Here is a 21,846-nt window from a genome sequence, read left to right on the forward strand (position 1 = left end):
TCTCTCCTCCTCCATCAGTGTGGGGGAGTTAATTGAGGGCTTTTAGATGACCTTACAGGGGACATACTGTCCTGGGTTTCCAGAAGAACAGCGTGTGGTCCCATGTGGTGAAAAAAGATAAATAAAAGAAGTAGAGAGTTAACATGCTTTGTTTAATCTCTTTGCCTAACAGGAAAGAAATCATACCAGAAAAGGCTGGAATAGTTCATTATTTTTGCTTTGGAAAATACAAGTTGGAAAATTAGGGAAGAGAATGTTCCTTTTTTAGGAGGTGTGGAGAGTTAGGGAGAATTTGAAATTAATGGAAACATTTTGACAGCATGAGGACATGGTGTGCTCTCATTGATACTCAAGAATGTTTATTAAAAATCTATCAAGTTGGCTGACAGCTTTAGGGGAGACAGCCCATCTTCTCTGCATTTATAAACGTGTATACTTATTTTCTCAAAAAGCTTCTATAGCAAAAGGAATGCAAGTATGTCCTAATTCTAGACAGTACCTAAGAAATGTTTGTGATGTTAACCAAAGGGTGAGTACTGGTATGTCAATATTATTTTAGGCCCTGTTGACCTATTGATACATATTTTAAATAGCGTTACAGAAATCACTGGAAAGGTTTGGGAAAGTAGATGACATTTCTGGTAGACAATCTTATTGCTATACAGGTTGATCATCCTGAATCTGAAATCCGATATGCTCCAAAATTTGAAATGACACTACATGTGGAAAATTCCACACCTGACCTCTTGCTCTCTGATGGTTCAGTGTACATAAGCTTTGTTTCATGTACAAAATTATTAAAAATATTGTATAAAATTACCTTTAGGCTATGTGTGATAGGTGTATACAAAACAGAAATGAATTTCACGTTTAGACTTAGGCCCCATACCCAAGATACCTCTCTTTGTATACACAGATATTCCAAAATTCAAAAATATCCAAAAATCTCTACCACTTCTGGTTCTAAGCATTTCAGAGATGGGATACTTAACCTGTATTCATACTGGACCATTAGGGAAGATCTTTCCCAAGATGTTTTTTTTCCAACACTGATTATGTATTATGATTTTTTGAAAATCTAGAGTAAAACATACTGATTGATTGAGACAGAGTCTCACCCTGTTGCCCAGGCTGGAGTGCAGTGGTGTGATCTCGACTCACTGCAACCTCCGCCTCTGGGGTTCAAGTGATTCTCGCGCCTCAGCCTCCTGAGTAGCTGGGATTACAGGTGTGTGCCACCACACCCTGCTAACTTTTGTATTTTTAGTAGAGATGGGATTTCACCATGATAGCTGGCTGGTCTCGAACTCCTGACCTCAGGTGATCCGCCCGTCTTGGCCTCCCAAAGTGCTGAGATTACAGGTGTGAGCCACTGGCCTATTATTCCATTTTAAACGAATTCCACGTCTGTGCCAAAATCTGGAGCAAGTTTGCTTTTTTAAGCTTTATGTTATTTTTCTTACGTATTTTGTTTCATTCGGTTGGTGAGGGGTGAGTGACATGGAATTAATTTTTAACACTGCTAAGTCTGAAGAACTGAAAAATAACATAGGCTTGGAAAAAAGTCCATTAAAGGAAGAAATAAAAGTGTCTCTTCTATCCTAATGCTGTCTTGATGATTAAGCAGTAGGCCTGGTACAGATATGTTTTTTTTAGATAGCTTTATCACATTCAGAGTGGTGCTTTGTTTTATTTTCAGATATTTTTCATAATTTGAGCTTCCCAGTGGATTAACCATGTGTATCCTTTTGTTTCTGTTTAATCATAGTTTTTTTTTTTTATTTGTAGGAAGAAAAAAAGAAGTTTGACAAAGAGACAGAAAAGAATTATAGTCTAATTGATAAACATTTGAATTTATCAGCAAAAAAGAAAGACTCACATTTACAAGAGGTATAATTTTTTATTTTTCTGTTAAGTTTTCAAAATTTGATAAGCAATACATGTCTTTTAAAAATGTGCTTTAATTTGATAACTTTTCATCTGTCATTATATAGAGATAACAAAAAGCGAACAGGTATTGTCATAAATTAAGAAAAAAGTCCTTGTGAAACAAGACAAAATAATGAATACATCTTATAGTGATTAGTGAGGTATGGATTCATAGTAGTAAAATTTTTGTCTCTGAGTATTATTTTACAGGAACATAACTTTAAACCAGCATTAGTGAAGAACAGATATATTATTTGCAGGAATAGATCAATTAATTGGCTTTTGGGAGTTCTTGAAGAAATGAATTGAATTTAATAAGCTCATATACCATTATGCGTTTATGTGAAGGCAGCATTAATCTTATTTAATGCTGAGGATTCAGGAGGCTCAGCTTTGTTGTAAAGAGAGCATCTGTTTTACTTGTATTAACAGACTCATTTATTTTGGAGGCAGCCATATGTAAGCAGGAAGGAATTTATATTTTATTTTTCATTTTCTCTTTGTTTACTTCTAAATCCCCTGCCATTTGTTTCTCTCACTCACACACTTGGATGGAAACTCAGTTGTTTACAATTCAAAACATAATGCTTTTATTAAAAATAATGCTGTTTGCCATTGTTAGGATTTTGTCTCATCCCACAAAATTGTATTTTTTTTCTTGTTTTTTAACACATAAGGAATCTGGACATTATGTACTACTGTCATAAACACTTATTGAAGTATTATCAAAATGACACAGTATTAAGTCTTGTGTAAACCTGGATTATATTTAAATGTTAGCTATTTAGTTACATACTCTGTGTGTGTATGGTTTGTTTGACATTATCCACATGTGACTTTTTCTTCTGTGTCTCTAATACCTTTGACTGACATTTGGATGGCACTTGACAGTTCATAGAAGAGAAAGGAGCTTTTACACCTCTTCGCCCTTACTGCAGTACTTTGGGTAGGGCTCTGTTCTCTCCTTGTTGCATATTATTGTGTGCTCCCTCATCTCCTGCCCTCTGTCAATTTTGAGATGACAGCTGCAGCTTTTACAGGCCCCCTTTATGCTAGCAGTTCTCTACCTGTGTTTGCTCTCACCTCCATTTTCAGGTATCCTAAAAAAGATCTTCATTCCCAAAGTAAATTTCCAAATCCACTTCACTTTCTCATTAGGTATCTCATTTTAAACTTTGCTTAGGCAACATCTTTGGAGTCACCTTGGCCCTTTCTCTTACACTCCCCATCTAGTCCATCAGTATGTCATCTTTAGTTCCAGAATATAATCAGAGTGTGTCCACTTCTCATGACTCGCTCTTCTCCAAACCCTCCTAATGGCTTCTCCAGAGGCCCCAGGGCCACAAGATCCTATATGTTCTGCACCCAACACAGCTGGGGTCAGCATAGTATATACTCAGGGCCGTTGTATTTGTTTTCCTTCTGCCCGGTATCTTTTCAACAGGGATCCATGTGTCTCAAACCTTCAATTACTCTTCCAAATACTCTCCACTCAGAGGTCAGTTTATTAAAAGTTTTTCCTGACCTTCTTATTTAGAATGTCCCCTTTACTCTGCTTTATATTTTTTTCATATCCTTTTTTTTTTTTTTGAGATGGAGTTTTGCTCTTGTTGTCCAGGCTGGAGTGCAATGGTGAGATCTTGGCTCACTGCAACCTCCACCTGCCGGGTTCAAGTGATTTTCCTGCCTCCGTCTCCTGTGTAGCTGGGATTACAGGTGCCCACTACCACGCCCAGCTAATTTTTTGTATTTTTAGTAGAGACACGGTTTTATGATGTTGGCCAGGCTGTTCTTGAACTCCTGACCTCAGGCGATCCACCCACCTTGGCCTCCCAAAGTGCTGGGATTACAGGCACGAGCCACAGTGCCCAGCCTATTTTTTTTTCATAGTCTTAAAACTGTTTGACAAACTGTGCATTTGTTACATGGCTTCTTCCACTAGAATGTAAGCTTCTTGAAGGCAACAACATTGTCTTATTCAGTGTTCTATCTTCAGTTCCTAGAACAGTACCTGTTAGGGAGTAGGTACTTAATGTATATTTATTGAATGAACTAGTGTGGAGATGCTTGTACAGTGAGCTGGGGCTCCAGCAATTTATCAGTCCCAAGGATAATTAACCTCTAGAAACATGAAGAGATCCTAACGATGAATAATTTGTTTCATTTAAATTACATACACTTTTTTATCTTGCTCTGTTTGCTTTTTACAAACTTACGTGCTCTCACTGAAGCAGCCTTCTATTTTAAGTGTGAAGCCCTTAATAGGGGGGATGATTTTTAAAGGAGAAAATGTTAGGTTTGGATATTCATTACTTTTGGCAGTGGTTAATGTAATGCTAATTTTCAGTGAATTGAGATGCTCAAGAGATTCATAAGAGTTGCAGAGAATGATACTGAACAAAGGCTTAGAAACGTACATAATTCATTCTCTCCTCTTGCTTCAATTGAAAATAACAGGAGAAGGCCGGGCGCGGTGGCTCACGCCTGTAATCCCAGCACTGTGGGAGGCCGAGGCGGGTGGATCACGAGATCAGGAGATCGAGACCATCCTGGCTAACACGGTGAAACCCCGTCTCTACTAAAAATACAAAAAATTAGCTGGGTGTGGTGGCAGGTGCCTGTAGTCCCAGCTACTCAGGAGGTTGAGGCAGGAGAATGGCGTGAACCCAGGAGGTGGAGCTTGCAGTGAGCCGAGATCGGGCCACTGTACTCCAGCCTGGGCGGCAGCTCCGTCTCAAAAACAAAACAAAACAAAACAAAACAAAAAAAAACCAGGAGAAAATTGTGGCATACACCATGCTGGCTATTTTGGCAGTTCTCTGAGGCCTTGCTGCTATACCTCTATGTTTATTGGGCATAATAGCTTCTACCTCCATCCACACCCCTACATTCTACTTAATAGTTGTACTGTAACAAGTATTGGATATTTGAGAAAATTCCATTTCTGTTTATTTTTGAAGTCTATTTTTTCTTCCCAAGTAGCCAAATGATATTTCAGTATAATAATAATCTACTTGAGAAGCAGATTTCCTAAATAACTTTATGTGAGACTTGTCTACTTTCTTACATATATTTACAGCAGGAATGGCTAGAAATTAGTTGATAATCAAATTGAAATTGTGTATTTGTTAAAAACTGGTGATTTGCTTGGAGTAGTAAAACGTATAGTGATTGCCTTATAGATTTGGTCAGGCTGAAGGAAATCATTTTATGACCCTAGTTACAACTTGGACGTCCATGGCATTCTTGTAAGTGAGGGCTGTTGTCACGGAATTTTTAGGATGTCTCTTTTCCAGCCAGAAACCTCTGTGGCTGGTGATGCCTTTGCCCAAGTTTTGCTCTGGCCTGCTGGGCTTGTTCTGCCTGCTCTTCCTGGCAGGCTGCACTCGGCTTGTGCTACTGGCCTGGATCTCATGCCTGCAAAGGGCGAGCCAGGCACGGAGTGGCGAGGACTTCGTGAGTGAGTTCAGGGTCCTCCGGCCACTGTGCACAGCCAGGCGTGCTGACTGTGGTGGGGCAGGCAGCTCCAGGCACAGGCACTGGCTCCATGCAAGGCTGTGGCTGGACCAGGCATACTGCAGTTCGCTTCCATTGTGGGCACCGGGAACACGGTGGCACCCAGAAACTTGGAGACACCAGGAACTGCAGAGCCCCAAAGAGGATGTCACAGCCCTGGCTTAGGGAGCCCCTAGGTCTGGGCTCCCCGAAGGGCCGCAGCTCTTCTCTCCTTCTCGTCGCCCACAATGTAGTGAGCAGGGGAGGGGGAGGATCACCCCTGTTTGTGTTACAGCTCTTTCAGTCTGGCCGTTCCTTGGGTCCCAAGTTCTTGTCCCACATCCAAGAGGAATGAGGTATGGAGACAACTGGAGGGTGAGCAAGGTACAGGGGAACTTCATTGAGCAACAGAACAGTTCTCAGGAGACCTGAAGTGAGTAGCCTTTTTCTGCAGGCAGGTCGACGTAATGAGTGTCCAGCTCTCAATGGAGAGGAGACCTGTAGTGCATAGCTCCTTTCCACAGGCAGGTCATCCTGACTAGTGGAGGAGACCCCCAGGGGGTTGCTCCTTCCAACAGATGGTAGTCCCCATGTCTTTCTGAGTCTGGCTGAGTCCAGAGTTTTTCTGGGCTCAGAAGGGAGGAAGTGTGCTGATTGGCCCATGTGCTGCCATGAGTGGGCCTGGAAAAAGCACCGTAAGTTTTCATCCCAGGCTGCAGACTCGACCCAGAACTGGCAGCCTAGCGGCTCCCAGGCTTCAGGCCGTCCCTGGCTTGAAGGTGGGGTTTCACCAGGGACCTGTCCCTTCCCACCTAGGAACTTGTCTCCCACAGCTGTCAACATGTCATCCATGGCGCCCAAGGTATTTGTGCCAAGAGGTGCCTGCAGGCCCCTGTCGAGCTGCTCTCAGCCCCCTGGCCTCCCTCCTGTGCTTGTTGGCATCCAAAGTCCAGAGGGGGCCGAGCTGGAGGTTGGGGTTACCAAGGGCGCTGGCATGTCAGAACCACCCTGTGTGCATGCATACCCGGCTGGGTGGCAACAGTACCTGGGCTTGGCTACAGCTTTGCTCCACACTGCATCAGGCGCCGGGAGCGGGGAGAGGCCAGGGAGCAGGAGCAGGCACTTCTTGAGCCTGCTGGTGGGGCAGTGGGCCTTCGCCGGCCCCCAAGAGCACAGGGATGCCCTGGTCCAGAGCTGTGGCTGCACGGCTGCAGCTGTGTCTGGGAGCATGGGGCTCCTGCCCTGATAACTCTGTAGAAGTTGGGGCTCCTGCCTGTTTCTGGCCCCCGCGGGCACCATGGAGTGCGCAGCCCTGGCCGCACTTTGCCCTTTGCAGCTGGTGTCCTCACAGCGGCTGCTCCAGACTGGCCGCTGCTGCCATCATTGCCAGTAATCCCAGGGATTCTGGTGATTTAATCACAGAGCATGTGGCACAACAGTTCTGGATTTTCAGAACATTAAGGGGGTGGTGATAGAGGTTGACTGGTAATGCAAGGGTAATTACAGTAGCAAGAACAACCAGGAGAGAGAATTTACTAAAAGATAAAATCAAATTGATAAATCTGATGCTGGTATAAATTTCTTCAAGAGCCTTTGCAGTAATAACAAATGAGGAAATCACCCTTCTTATGTCTTTATTAAATAGTCAACCAAATTACAGTGTTTTTGCTGGGAGATGTGCCAACTAACTGCTGATGGCTGAACTATCAAATTCTGGTTATTGGAGGCACAAAAATATGATTCAGATGAGTGTTAGGTAGAAATTCTCATTTTAGCTTAGTAATATATATTAAAGTATTTGCTGAAATGTTTTTTATTACATTTTGAAATGTGTTTCAAATGTGTTAAGTGCTTTTCAAAAACAACACATTTTTGGTTATAAAACGTGAATAAAATTTCAATAAAATGTATGATTTTATTTTAAAGTCTATGGTCCAGTGGTATTAAGTACATTCACATTGTTTTGCAACTGTCACCACCATGCATCTCCAGGGCTTTTAAAAAAATCTTCCCAGACTGCAGCTCTGTACCTATTGACAATAACTCTCCGTTCTCCCCTGCTCCAGCCCCTGGCAGCCGTCGTTCTGCTTTCAGTTTCTATGAATTTAACTACTCTAGGTGTCTCATATGAGTGGGATCATATAGTATCTGTCCCTTTGTGACTAGTTTATTTCACTTAGCCTGATGTCCTCAAGGTTCATCCATGTTGTAGTATGTATCCGAATTTCCTTCCTGTCTAAGGCTGAGTAATATTCTGTTATACATATGGATTGGCTACATTTTATTTACTCATCCATCCATCCATGGGCATTGGGGTCACTTTGCCCCCTGCTGCTATGAACAGGGGTGTACACATATCTGTTCGAGTCTCTGCTTTCAGTTCTTTTGGCTATATGCCCAGCTGTAGAATTGCTGGGTCATGTGGTAATACTATTTTTCATTTAAGGGAAAAATTTATTTTAATTTTTTGCTGGGAGTTGTGCCTGTTAACTGCTGGTGGCTGAACTATTGAATTCTGGTTAATGAAGCCACAAAAATATGATTTTGAGGAGTGTTAGGTAGAAATGTTCATGTTAGCTTAGTAACACGTTATGTTTCAATATTATTTTACTTAAAGCACTATTTTTCACAGTGCTTGTACCATCTTGCATTCCCACTAATGATGCACAAGGGTTTCAGTTTCTTGACATCCTCACCAACACCACTACTTTTCTTTTTTGTAGGGTAGCCACCCTAGTGAGTGTGAGGTGGCATCTCCTTGTGAGTTTGATTTGCATCCTAATGATGAGCGATGTTGAGTGACTTTTCATGTGCTTGTTGGCCTTTTGTATATCCTCTCTGGAGAAATGCCCAGATAAATATTTTTAAGAGTAAAATTAGCTAAGTTAGGAAAAATATCATATGATACCTAGTAAGAATGGTTTCTTGGACATGAGTTCTCTCTCCACTATTCTCTGTGGAGTGCTGCTCTTCTCCCAGTTCCTTTCTAGTTAGGCAAGCTAAGCTGGAAGCTTTTTTTGGAATAGCCTCCTGACCAGCTGGTGCCCCCTTCTCTCCCAGGGGATCAGACGTTGTGAGGGCCGCAGATGGGCGTCCAGCCCTGGCCCGCCTTTGAGAGCCGGGTTCTTGAGATGCTGCCATGGCTGGCTCCTTCTCACCTGCCGCCATCACTCCCTGAGCGCTGAGGTGCTGGGCCCTTTCTCAGGCAGACTTTATTCTTAGAGGATTTGTTCATCGAAATGTTTGTTGATTGTGATTGCATGTGGTTCAGCCTTGGGGCATCAGTTGTGGTTGGGGTGAGTTTTTCACGAAGAGAAGTCCCTTTGATCTTCAGTTCTTGGGGGTCAACCTCAATATACAGAGTAGGAGTCACAAGCTTTTTCTGCAAAGAAACTGATAGTAAATATTTTAGACTTCTGTGGACCATAAAGTTCCTGTTGCACCTGCTCAATTCTGCTGTTGCAGCAGGAAAGTAGCTGCAGACAATACATAAATGAATTGTCGTGCCTGTGTTGCAATACTTTATTTACAAAATCAGGCAGCACACCGTATTTTGGCCCATGGACCACAGTGTGATGACCTCTGATGTAGCGTTTCACTTTTCACCATCTCCAGTTTGACTAACCTCTGTGATTTTAACATAGGCAGATATCCAAGTAGAGCAGAACCGGCAACACTTCTATGAACTGTCTCTTGAGTATGTGTGTAAGCTGCAGGAAATCCAAGAAAGAAAGAAGTTTGAGTTTGTGGAACCTGTGAGTATTATTGCCAAGTTGTTTGCTGGTGGATTTTTGCAATGTAAGATAAGTATTTATTTTCCTAGATCTGATTTATGGTTTATAGTTACTAGAGGCCATAGTGCATAAACATGAAAGAGACATATTAAAAAGGGCAGACACAGATAGCCATGAAGTCAAGGAATTGCCTCTAAATCAGTGGTTCTCAGCTGTATTTGCACTGATAATACACGTAATATTCCCATTGCTACATGATCTCAAGGAAGGCAACCAGGTGCAATTTCTGCCACCTTAGCCTATAGCTCTATCTTTTAAAAATTTCTCTGAAATAATTTATACTAGAATGAGTGAACATGGGTTGTTTATACCGGTTCAAACTTTGGTACTTTAAACAATCGTTTGTAACATGACTTCAAACACAATTCACGATGCTTATGGCAATCTAAGTTTAGAAGCAGGATATGGAACATTTGAGACAATTTTGTGAGTTACTCTAACATTTCTTTTTACTTATATTAGAAACACATGATTTTTGTTTGTGATTATATAGATGTTTTCTAGTAGCTTCAGTTGTTTATATATGAAGATATATGCACATGAATGTATATATCATAATGTAAAGGATATTTCATGTGGATTTCAGCAAAAAAACACTGGAACTCATTCTCAGGATTCATTTTAATTTTAATATCGACTTGTTGAATGGTTTCTTTTTCTTAAACAGCTTTATTAAGATAACATTCACACAGTATACAATTTACTCATTGTGAGTATGGTTTATAGAAATAAGAATAACCAAGTAATGATTAAAAATGAGAATTTGTGGAGCTATGGTTTAGTTGGAGCGATAGTCATTAACCTAAACCATTAGAGAAAAACTCAACCTCCTCAAAGCTTTCTTTTTAATGTGAAATAATAATAATGGCCTGCTTTTATTGGGCATTTATAATGCTCAGTCTCTGTTCAAGTCATTGTTCTAAGTGTTGTACCGAACTCATTATTCCACACTATAACTCAATGAGGAGATAAGGAAATAGAAGTAGAGAAAGGTTGAGTAATTTGCCTAAGGTCCCATAACAGGTCATGGCTGACGTTGGGAATGGAGCCTGCTGGGTGTCAGAGCCCCAGATTCCTAACCACCCACGGTGTGGCATTTGGAAGAAAATGAATCTCAAGATTTCCTTAACTCTCTCCCCCGATCACTTCTCTTTACTTCTAGATTTATTGACTTACATGTGGAGCAGAGGCAACAGCCCTCTAATTCAGAGACAGGTTGGGAGTTGGTAGAAAAGTAAAGGTTTAATTACGGGTTTGAGGCTGCCCCTGGCAAGTCATGGAATATCTTTGTCAACAAAACACAGGGGTTGCAGTCTGCTGGATGTGGCTGGGGAGAGCCTGGAGCTCTTTGATTCTGTGATTTTACTTTCTTAAAGATTGTATCAACCTATAGTGATAAGATTTCAATTACAAATATTGGGATTCTCCTGACTAAAGAGGACAAATGGATGACTTTATAATTCAATTTTTCCTGCAGAACATGCCATATAAGCTGTCTAATGGCTGTGATATTTAAGGGAAAAAAGCATCATTTTCTATAAAGACCGATTAATAGATAATATGTACTTGGGTTTACTTGAATATTAGTGACTTCCCTTTAATCAGTTTATTTCAGTGGGATAACAGTGAGATGGCGGGGGGAACACTTGGTTGTTTATATGATTCTTTTTTTCTCCTGAGTTTTTTTGTGCTAATATCTCTTTTCTTCCTGTGTCTTAGATGCTGTCATTTTTTCAGGGGATGTTTACCTTCTATCATCAGGGCCGTGAACTTGCCAAAGACTTCAATCACTACAAAATGGAACTACAGATCAACATTCAGAATGTAAGGAAGTGAAAGCTTTCTTTATAAAAAGATGTTTGAAAAGTGTATTTTTCATTTGTGTGTTGTATGAAAAGCCTTAATTAAATGAAGACAATGCTGATCTGTTTGTACTGAGAAACTGAGGGTATGCTGCCACCTGCTGGTCAACTCTTGGTGTGACCAACTGCTCTACAGTTGGTTGAGGCTTGGGAAATTCTGCCACCTGGCGGCTTTTCCTGCAGTTTCTGGGTCAATTCTAAGGATAAGCTTTGTTATGTTAACTCTAAATCAGCTATGTCTGCTACAGACAAAAGAGCACTCCACTTTAAGGCATTGAATTTATAATGCACTACTTAACTGGGCATCTTGATTTTGGTTCCCAGATAGGCTTATCATTTGAGTAGAATTTCTTCCCTACATTTTATGCATATTTACTAATGCATTGGTGTTTACAGTTGCTATTGGTCTTGAATATTTTCCTTTGGAAAATGTGTGCTTTCTGCCAGGTCTCGGATAAAGAGATTTAGGAGAATGTTATTAAGCAGTATACTATATGTCATTTTGATCAGGTGGTATATGTTTTTCCTCTCAGTGCTAGTTGATCCTGGAAGTGTCCTCATTGACAAGCTGGTCAGGGTATGTTGAGCGTAATTTGAGGTCTCATTAGGAATGTAGTGAGATAGCTTTGTGACAGACTCACAGCACATAGTGAAAGACACACAGGTAGATGGATGGGAAGCTGTGGTTGTTGCCTGCTCTTCATTTCTTTCACAATTAGAAGTTGAGAGTGGGCCGGGCACAGTGGTTCATGCCTGTAATCCCAGCACTTTGGGAGGCCTAGGCGGGCAGATCGCGAGGTCAAGAGATTGAGACCATGCTGGCCAACATGGTGAAACCCTGTCTCCACTAAAAATACAAAAATTAGCTGGGTGTGGTGGAGTGTGCCTGTAATCCCAGCTACTCGGGAGGCCGAGGCAGGAGAATTGCTTGAATCTGGGAGGCGGAGGTTGCAGTGATCCGAGACCGTGCCACTGCACTGCAGCCTGGGTGACAGAGTGAGACTCTGTGTCAAAAAAAAAAAAAAAAAAAAAAAAAAAAGTTGAGGGTGAATACCTTTTGTGTAGATTTTGTTTTTTTTTTTTTTTTTAATGTACAGTTCCTTATACTAAGGAGTGTAACTGATAAAATCTCTTATTTTTATAATTTATGTGTCAACTTGTACTTGAGGATTGTTTGGACATTCAGCTGGGCTAATGATAGAGTTCTGGAGTAGATTCTTTCTTTTTCTGCTGCTGTGGTCTCACAATTGGTGAAAACAGTTATAAAATATGTGGTATGACTATAATGTGACAAAACTTAAAAATCCAAAATGGGTATGTGTGGATTCATTCTAGTCACCCCAAAATTGTCCCTGCAGGTAGTAGAATATTGAGTCTAATGTTGTTGAGTTTTTTTTGTTTTTTGTTTTTGAGACAGGATGTCACTCTGTCGCTGAGGCTGAAGTGCAGTGGCACAACCACTGCTCACTGCAGCCTCAACCTCCTAGGCTCAAGTACTCCTGCCTCAGCCTCCTGAGTAGCTGGGACTGCAGGTGCATGCCAGCACACCCAGCTAATTTTTTTTCTTTTTGGTAGAGATGGCATCTCATTGTGTTGCCCAGGCTGCTCAAACTTCAGGGTTCAAGTGATCCTCCTTCCTCAGCCTCCCAAGATCCTGGCATTACGGGGGTGAGCCAACATGCCTGGCTGATGTTGAGATTATTCAGAATATTTTTGCAGGCAGCAGAAAACAGTTATGTAAAAAGAACACTAGATAGTTTACGTAAGTGGTCCCCAACCTTTTTGGCACCGGGGACTGGTTTTAAGGAAGACAATTCTATAGATGCAGTGGGGGTGGGAGAAGGTAGGGGATGGTTTCGTGATGAAACTCTTCCACCTCAGGTCATCAGGCATTAGATTCTCATAAGGACTGCACAATCTAGATCCTTCACGTGCGCAGTTCACAGTACGGTTCATGCTCCTATGAGAATCTAATGCCACCGCGGATCTGACAGAAGGTGGACTCAGGCTCACCTGCTGCTCACCTCCTGCCATGTGACCCGGTTCCTAACAGGCCATGGACCAGTACCTGTCGGCAGCCTGGGGGTTGGGGACCCCTGCTTGAGATTATAACTTATGTTTTCCCCTCCGCTTACTGGCTATATAATCTGTGGAAATTCACCTTGTCTGTCTGGACCTCATCTGTCAAGTGCAGGGCTGGCCAGAATGAGAACCTTCAGGCAGGACTGTATATACAACTTCTAGAATCAAGGTAAAATGAAGAAGATAGTGCCCCTTATTTAGAGATAATTAAGAGTTTCAGATCAGAGGCATTTGATCATTAAACCAAGCAGAAGCTCTTCTGAGCGCAGGGCCCTGTGGACTGCATAGGTGAATGCCCTGAAGCCAGCTCTCTGCCTCAGACTCTGGGGTGAGCTATGGGGAAACAGTCTCTTGGGATGTTGAGTGAAACTCCTTGCATGGCTCGTTTATTTGTGGAAGTGTGTTTATAACACACCTGTTGGGGGGGGCATCTGTTTACCTTATATAAACCAAAAGACTTTCAGAGGCATTACATATTTAGATGGGAATGAGCAATATTCTGTCTGGAAATCTTACGAGCAAACCTTGAAGCTAAGCTATCATTTGAAATGTTTCACAAAATGACCTGGTTGGAATCCTTAATATATTCAGAACTTACACAATTGACAACGGTAATCATTTTCTGTAGAGAAATGTGGAAATGACAGTTTATTGAAAAAAAAAAGCCTTTTTTGTATTCTCTGTCACTTAACGATGTGGTCATCAGTAAATCTCCCTACATTCTCAACCTTTTCTCTAAATATTCCTCTCTTGATTTTATTTGGCTGTTTCTTAATAAACACTCTTACAACTCAGAGCTTCTCTCTGCGTCACCTTCAGTATTGAGAACACCTGATCTAGGTGGCGTCTTTGCTCTTCAAAATTTTAGCTTTTAGCTAATTTTTTATCAGAAACACAAGCACTTATGAAAAGCAGGTCACTCATTCTGTATCATCTGCTGTACCTCAGTGATGTTGTAATTTGCTCATTTCTTGGCCATTCATCTCATTCCTTGATGTCAGTTTTTTATTATAATAAAGAGAAAATGCTGGGTATATAAAACAACATATTGTTGAAAAAAGTCCCAGTTTTTTTTTTGGGTGTGTGTGTGTTGCATTTATTTGTTTGTTTGTTTGGGACGGAGTCTCGCCCTGTCACCCAGGCTGGAGTGCAGCGGCCCAATCAATCTCGGCTCACTGCAAGCTCCACCTCCCGGGTTCATGCCATCCTCCCGCCTGTAGCTGGGACTACAGGCACCTGCCACCATGCCCGGCTAATATTTTTGTATTTTTTGATAGAGACGGGGATTCACCGTGTTAGTCAGGATGGTCTCGATCTCCTGACCTCGTGATCTGCCTGCCTTGGCCTCCCAAAGTGTTGGGATTACAGGCGTGAGCCACCGCGCCCGGCCACATATATGTATTTTAGGAAACATAATCAAATGTTAACTGCCTCTGCATTATAACATCATAAATATTTTGGTCATCTTTTTAGTATTTAATTTTAGTAAAAAAGCAAAACTTTATAATCAGAAAAAGGTAAAAGGTATTTAAAAGCAAAAACCTATTTTTCCCCATCTGATAATACCTATTGTATTGTAAAAGTGGCTAGACTTTTTTTTTTTTTTGAGAAATTGAATCTTCATTTTCTATAATAATCAAGAAAGCAGCAAGATGGCTTTTAGGAAATGGGTTTTCCAGAAGAAATTTGGAAATTGCCTCAAATTTAAAGAATATTTTAAGAAACTAATTTTGCACTTTTGTGATTTCTGTCTCCCGAAGAATGTGGGGAAGAAGAGACTAGAATAGAATTCTTCCTGGAAGGAAATACAGTGTGCAAAATTTTAGGATTTGTAAAGAGTCCCTAGAAGATAACAAGTATGGGTAGGAAGTATTTAAGAATATGGGCAAAATATTTTTGTCGCAATGTTGTAAGGAAAGTAGAATACCAAAACTACAGAGTGTGTGTGTGTGTGTGTGTGTGTGTGTTTGAGATGGAGTCTCGCTCTGTTGCCCAGGCTGGAGTGCCGTGGCCCAGTCTCGGCTCACTGTAAGCTCCGCCTCCTGGGTTCACGCCATTCTCCTGCCTCAGCCTCCCGAGTAGCTGGGACTACAGGTGCCCGCCACTGTGCCCGGCTAATTTTTGTATTTTTAGTAGAGACGGGGTTTTACCGTGTTAGCCAGGATGGTCTCGATCTCCTGACCTTGTGATGCGCCCGCCTCGGCCTCCCAAAGTGTTGGGATTACAGGCGTGAGCCACCACGTCTGGCCGTGTGTGTGTTTTTAAAAGAGATTAGAAATGGCCACATCAAAATATAACAGCAGTTACTTGAGGGGTGGGCTTGTGATTAGCTTTAGTCTTACTTATCCCTTTTGTTTTTGCCCCCCAAATAGGACTATTCGTGTCCGTCTCTCTATTTTACAATGATACGGATTAGTTTCTATAATGAGAAAAAAGTTTTTTAAAGATGTTTTCTCTTTCAATCAGATTTAAAATACTAAAATAATAAGGCTTAATTTAAAGCTAGTTTATTTGGAAATGTTTAACTACTAAAGGATGTAAAGAAAACAAGGCAGCAGTGATCTTTTATTGGAAAGATAGCATTAGACAGTGTCCTACCATATAGATTATTGTGAGGATTAAAGAACCATGTAAATGCTCAAATGTTACCTATGGTAACGTTTGGGGTCTAACATTATTGTAATTAGAAGATGCCTTCATATGTACTTGGAACTTATAATTGGAAATTGCAAGCTTTTAGCCATTCTATTGATTTTATGCAAAGTTTTCAATTCATAATTTACCTAAAAATGGTACATTTAAAAAATAGTGGCTGGGGATGGTGGCTCACGCCTATAATCCCAGCACTTTGGGACATTGAGGCGGGAGGATCACTTGAGCCCCAGAGTTCAGGACCAGCCTGGGCAACATAGTGAGACCCTGTCTCCACAAAAAATAGAGAAAAATTAGCTGGAGGTGGTGGCGCATGTGAGTAGTCCCTGTACTCGGGAGGCTGAAGTGGGAGGATCATTTGAGCCTGGGAGGTCGAGGCTGCAGTGAACTGTGATTGTGCCACTTTACTCCAGCCTGAGCAACAGAGTGAGACTCGGTCAAAAAAAAAAAAAAAAAAAAAAAAAAAAAAAAAAAAAAGCCTTCCATTCCCAGTGCAGAAAATAGACCTCTGAGGAAGTTGGGTGGTGAGGGAGAGGGGGACCTCATGGAGGCGTCTGCAGCAGGGATGGTGGAGTGGTGATGAGACAGAGGTGGCTGCTGGGGCATTTGGGAGATTGCTTATGCTGAGCAGAGATGTTAAGTGAGCACATAAGCAGACATGTTGAGAATGAGAACCAGGCTTCTTACTGTCTGGGAAAAAATTCACAAATTTGGAAGGAGAGAGGCTGGAAAGAAACCTGAAGAACTGGAGTAGAATTAGATTTCTTGGTAGGAAGTCATGGGTTTTCAAATATATAGGTAGATAAAGAAGTAGTGATTGTGTGTTTATATAAACACGTGTGCTCTGTGTATACAGTTGACCCTTGAACTACGTTGGGGTTAGCACCCCTGCGCTATTGGATGTCTGTGTGTAACTTTTGACTTCCCCCAAACTTGACTACTTAACCGCCTACTGTTGATCAGAAGTCTCACCCATAACAGAAATAGCTGATTGCCACACATTTTATGTGTTCTATGTATGATATACTGTGTTCTTACAATGAAGTAAGCTAGAGAAAAGAAAATGTTATTACAAAAATCATCAGGAAGAGAAAATATACTTACTATTTATTAAGTGGAAGTGGATCATCATAAAGGCCTTCATGTGTGTCTTCATAATGAGTAGGCTGAGGAGGAAGAGTTGCTGTCACAGGAGTTGTAGATGGGGAGGAAAATCCGTGTATAAGTAGATCCACAAAGTTCAAGCCTGTGTTAAGGCTCAACTGTATGTACATCTGCTTCCTAAGGCTGTCTGCTGAGAAGACTTAGAAGTGAGCACACTGTGCCTAGATCTTGTCTCAGGAGTTGTAGATGGGGAGGAAAATCCATGTGTAAGTAGATCCACAAAGTTCAAGCCTGTGTTAAGGCTCAACTGTGTGTACATCTATTTCCTAAGGCTATCTGCTGAGAAGTCCTTAGCTGTAAGCACACTGTGCCCAGATCTTGGTTCCCAAATACTAAATACTCTCCACTAAAAAGAACAAGAGCTCCTTTCCAGGACTGGGGCAGGGAAAGTATAAGATGAGCCTAGGGTACCTTATTGGACCAGAAGGTAAGGAACTGGTTGAAGAATTAAGGGGACCAGTCAAAAGACAGAAGCCAGTTCGAAGGGACTCCTGCTGCTCAAATCTAGGGCAATTTGAGCATGAACATAAATAATAGGATTATTGGCTTAAATAGAAGTGTGTGTACATGTTCACACCTGTGATAGCATCCATACACGTATGGCATGCACATATATGCATATGTGTATATATATTATACACACATGGGGGGAAATGAGGGTTGATGAGGGTTGGAAGGAATCTCAGCAAAATGACCAAGGAGGGGAATAAAGTCAGGGTGAAATTATTACAAAGATGGGGATAAGGGCGGGGGATGGTGGCTCATGCTTATAATCCCAACAGTGTGGGAGGCTGAAGCGGGTAGATTGCTTGAGCCCAGGAGTTTGAGACCAGCCTGGGCCCCATAGTGAGACCCCTGTCTCTACAAAAAAAAAACAAAAACAAAAAACAAAACAAAACATGCACACACACACACACACACACACACACACACACTCAGCCTGGCGTGGTGGTGTGCGCCTGTAGTCCCAGTTCCTCTGGAGGCTGAGGTGAGGGAATGACTTCAGTTCAGGAGGTTGAGGCTGTGATGAGGTATTATCATGCCACTGTACTCCAGCCTGGGAGACAGAGTGAGACCCTGTCTTTAAAAAAAAAAAAAAAAATGGGGATAAGAAAACCTGGAGAAATGGAAGGAGAGAGGGAACCTAGCCATCAACAACTGAGTTCTACTTTCTTTGCAGGCTTACACTTTCTTACAGGACATAAGCTGATATTTCTCGCAGCTCTTAGTTTGTTTTTTTAAAAAACAAACAAACCTCTGCAGACAGGTTTTCCCTTTTACAATCTACATTTATCAGACTCTCCATCCCTTTACAAAAAAGATGTGCCATTCTAACATTTTGCCACGCTTAGGACCCTTGGCAGCCCCTTTTATTGTAGGGAGGAAAGAGGAGAAATTTCAATAATAATTTTCTGTCTCAGTTCCTCCACAGTTTCACATCAGCCGTTTTTTGGTATTAATACAATTATTTTTGAGCCTGGATGAAAGAAGTGTCCAGGAACACGGTGGTGCCGACTCATCACAATTGCCTTGCTAATTCTGTCACTTCACCTTGTATATATGTTTTCAGTGTAGCTGTTTGACAGATATTGGCACACCAGGTGTCCTGGGTTTCAGAAATGTGATTTGTCTCTTCAGATATCAAAGACATTATTTGTGTAGGTGAGATTTTTTTTCCCCCTTCTGTCTTCAGGGAAGAAATGTCATTTTCAAGTGCAATTGCCATGACCTGGAAAAACTGACACTTCTATTTATTAGTTTGCAAAGAAGAATTAAACTTTTTCAGATTCTGAGTATTTACAGACTGCTAATGTAACAGTAACAAAACAGATTGATTGAGTCAGATTGGTTGTTGCAAAGGAAATTCTTCTCAGGTAGCTATATTAAAACCTACTTATGTTTTAAACCTAAAATTTAGTAATAGTGTGAGACCTGAAGGCAGGAATTTTTATGTTGAATAATAAAATTATTAATGGTGTTCGAAAGCCTCCAAAGTAACCTGTAGTAACCTTGGCTTATACTCCTCTGGTAGCTATTTTACCGCCATTTTTTTTTCTTTGCACATGAATCTCAGGAGGCACACTGGGAAGAATGGGGGTATTTTGAGAAATTTATAAAAAAGTTATTTAGAGTTAAAAAATGTAATTACATTTATGCAGAGACTTTAAAATGTTCGTGAGAAAACTCATATGAGAACTTAACATTTATGTGTGTTTTTTAATCCATTTCAGACACGGAATCGATTTGAAGGAACAAGGTCAGAAGTGGAAGAGCTCATGAACAAAATCAGACAGAATCCCAAGGACCACAAACGAGCAAGTCAGTTTACAGCCGAAGGCTACCTGTATGTCCAGGAAAAAAGTAAGAGGCCCTCCAGCAGTGGCTGCGTGGCTGCTTAAAAATGCAAATTATTGAAAACTGCTATTCTTGCCATTACCGTGACATTTTGGGCAATTATTCCTACCTCTTTCTCTCCCTGCTCCTATCACCTAATGGGTGTATATTTCATGTTTAGGAGAAACACATTCCAGCCCTGGAGAGAGGGGGTACTGTGAGGTTAGGAGTGGCTGTGAGCACCCTGTTCTTCAGACACCCCACTAGCTTCTGTTTTACACTGTGTGCACCCCAGGAACATGCTTGTAAGAGAGTCAGAATTTGGTGTAAGGCTGAAAATGAGCCAGAGTTACGAGGGTATGATGTGTTTTCTCCTTCCACCTCACCTCTACCCTCATCACCAATGCACACAGGCACACACATTCATTCATACACACGTATACGTCCTCCCCCTCCCATAACCCTGCCTCTCTGTCATCTTAAGGCCAAGAGGGACATATTAGTATTTTTCGTCTTCCTTCATACCATTTTTGCTCCCACCAATCTGAGATAGCTGGTTCTTACTAAAATCATCAGGAAGATTGCAGATGGTGATAAAAGATATTCCTACGTGGCATCCTAACTTGTAGGCTTTTTAGTCTTTGTTGCTGTCTTAGCAAATATGCAATGCATAGATTGTTCTCATTTTGAAAATTAAAAGACCTGTATTTCTTTCAGACTTTGAACATTTGGTCTTATTTTAACAGCTAAATTCTTAACGTTTACTACTTCAACTGTACAACCCAATTGCTAGTTAGCAGAAGGGATGAGAATGTGAAATGTGTCTCTTTACTATTTCCCTCCCTCTCCACCCTTAACTGTGATTAGGGTGTTTTACAGTTTTCACTTCATTTAAGTGTGGCTGATTTATAGGACTTTCAATCCGACCTAAAAATTTAGTGGTAGACATGACTCAGGGAACGGTTACAGGGTATCTGTGCTTTGAATAGAAGTTAATGTTCTATGCAGGCAGCAGGATGGTTGTGCCTTTTCCATTTGCCCTTATTTAATCTGGAATCTCGCAGCCTTCACCTTTTGTGAGCAGTTGTATGATATGGCAGAAGTCTCCATTTTTCTCATACGTTATCTTCTTAATCTCAGTTTTTAAAATTGAATTTGAAAGAAATAAATTAAAACTCAAGACAGGGCTGGGCGTGGTGGCTCACTCTTGTAATCCCAGCACTCTGGGAGGCCGAGGTGGGCAGATCACGAGGTCAGGAGATCGAGACCATCCTGGCTAATACAGTGAAACCCTGTCTCTACTAAAAAATACAAAAAATCAGCCGGGCGTAGTGGCGGGCGCCTGTAGTCCCAGCTACTCAGGAGGCTGAGGCAGGAGAATGGCGTGAACCTGGGAGGCGGAGCTTGCAGTGAGCCGAGATCGCGCCACTGCACTCCAGCCTGGGTGGCAAAGCAAGACTCTGTCTCAAAAAAAGGAAAAAACAAACAAACAAACAAACAAAACACCTCGATAGTCTTGAGAATGTTAGAATTATTTGTATTATATGCCCAAGTGAAAATCACAGGAAACTTTAATTTTTAGATTCATCACTGTTGCCTTTGAGAGAAATTGGACTGAAACAACATAACAGTAGTGGTAAAATTCTTTCCTCATTTACCGTATACCCAGCACTGTGCTAAACTCGTATACAACTTGTCTCATTTATCCATAAAACAGCCCTAAGAAGTATAAGGTACTATTACTATTCCCCATTTATAAATGAAAATGGAGGCACTGAGAGGTAAATAATGTTCCCTAGGTCATACAACTACTAAATGCTGGAGTTGTCATTCTGAACCTGGAGTCTGTGTTGGTAATGTCTCCCGTAAATTGCTTGGCGCTTGAACAGGCGTGAAAGAGCATCATTAGTGTGTATGCCCAGAGCTGGTTGAATAGGCTCTGTTGGTTGTCAGAAGGGAATGGTGGCTTAAGTAGTGGAAAGACCTTGATATTTGGGGCCAGAGATTCTGATTTAAGGTTTGGCTTTGTCATTTTCCAGGCATTTGGGCTAAGCTTACATTTTTTTAGATTAAATAGACAGTATCATCCTCTCTGGGCAGTTTTTTTTTTCTTAGAGTTAAATAAAATATCTGTGCAATATTTTTTCTGAACCATAGAACACAGTACAAATGCTGGTTCTTTAAAACACAAAGCAATGTTTCCCAAATTCAGGTCTTTGGACTGATGATGGTCTGAGATAAAATTGATAGTGGTCTGGTAACCCCTTTCATCTATTACCCCTATCCCAAATAATGTAATTAGCTTTTCCTAAAGCTAGCTAAAAGCATTCCTTTTACATGAGTTATTTTTCCCCTCCTGGGCTTTTTTGATTTTTAGGTGTAGAAACTTTGTTTGTTTGTTTGTACATGAAATTACGGTGATAACAGATGTTAATTGCTTTTTAAAAAATGTCTTGACTCAGTAAAGTAAGAAATTGTCAACTTCTGCTGGGCCTAACCTTTAATTTGTTATGGTTGGACTTTATTGGCATGTG

At 41.2% G+C, this 21,846-nt stretch overlaps 1 protein-coding gene across 4 annotated transcripts in view; it reads left to right on the plus strand.

Moving 5' to 3' along the window:
• ARHGAP10 (Rho GTPase activating protein 10) overlaps nucleotides 1-21,846 on the plus strand; it is a 343,170-nt gene that overhangs the window by 124,896 nt on the left and 196,428 nt on the right. For all 4 annotated transcript variants that reach the window (XM_019025986.3, XM_055384931.2, XM_055384932.2 and 1 more), the window contains 4 exons: nucleotides 1,789-1,890; nucleotides 9,069-9,179; nucleotides 10,938-11,042; nucleotides 19,210-19,339. In XM_019025986.3, the coding sequence (XP_018881531.3) occupies nucleotides 1,789-1,890; nucleotides 9,069-9,179; nucleotides 10,938-11,042; nucleotides 19,210-19,339 (448 nt within the window). The remainder of the gene's footprint in view (nucleotides 1-1,788; nucleotides 1,891-9,068; nucleotides 9,180-10,937; nucleotides 11,043-19,209; nucleotides 19,340-21,846) is intronic.

The sequence above is a fragment of the Gorilla gorilla genome, chromosome 3 (genome assembly GCF_029281585.2).
Source record: "Gorilla gorilla gorilla isolate KB3781 chromosome 3, NHGRI_mGorGor1-v2.1_pri, whole genome shotgun sequence".
Taxonomy (NCBI): domain Eukaryota; kingdom Metazoa; phylum Chordata; class Mammalia; order Primates; family Hominidae; genus Gorilla; species Gorilla gorilla.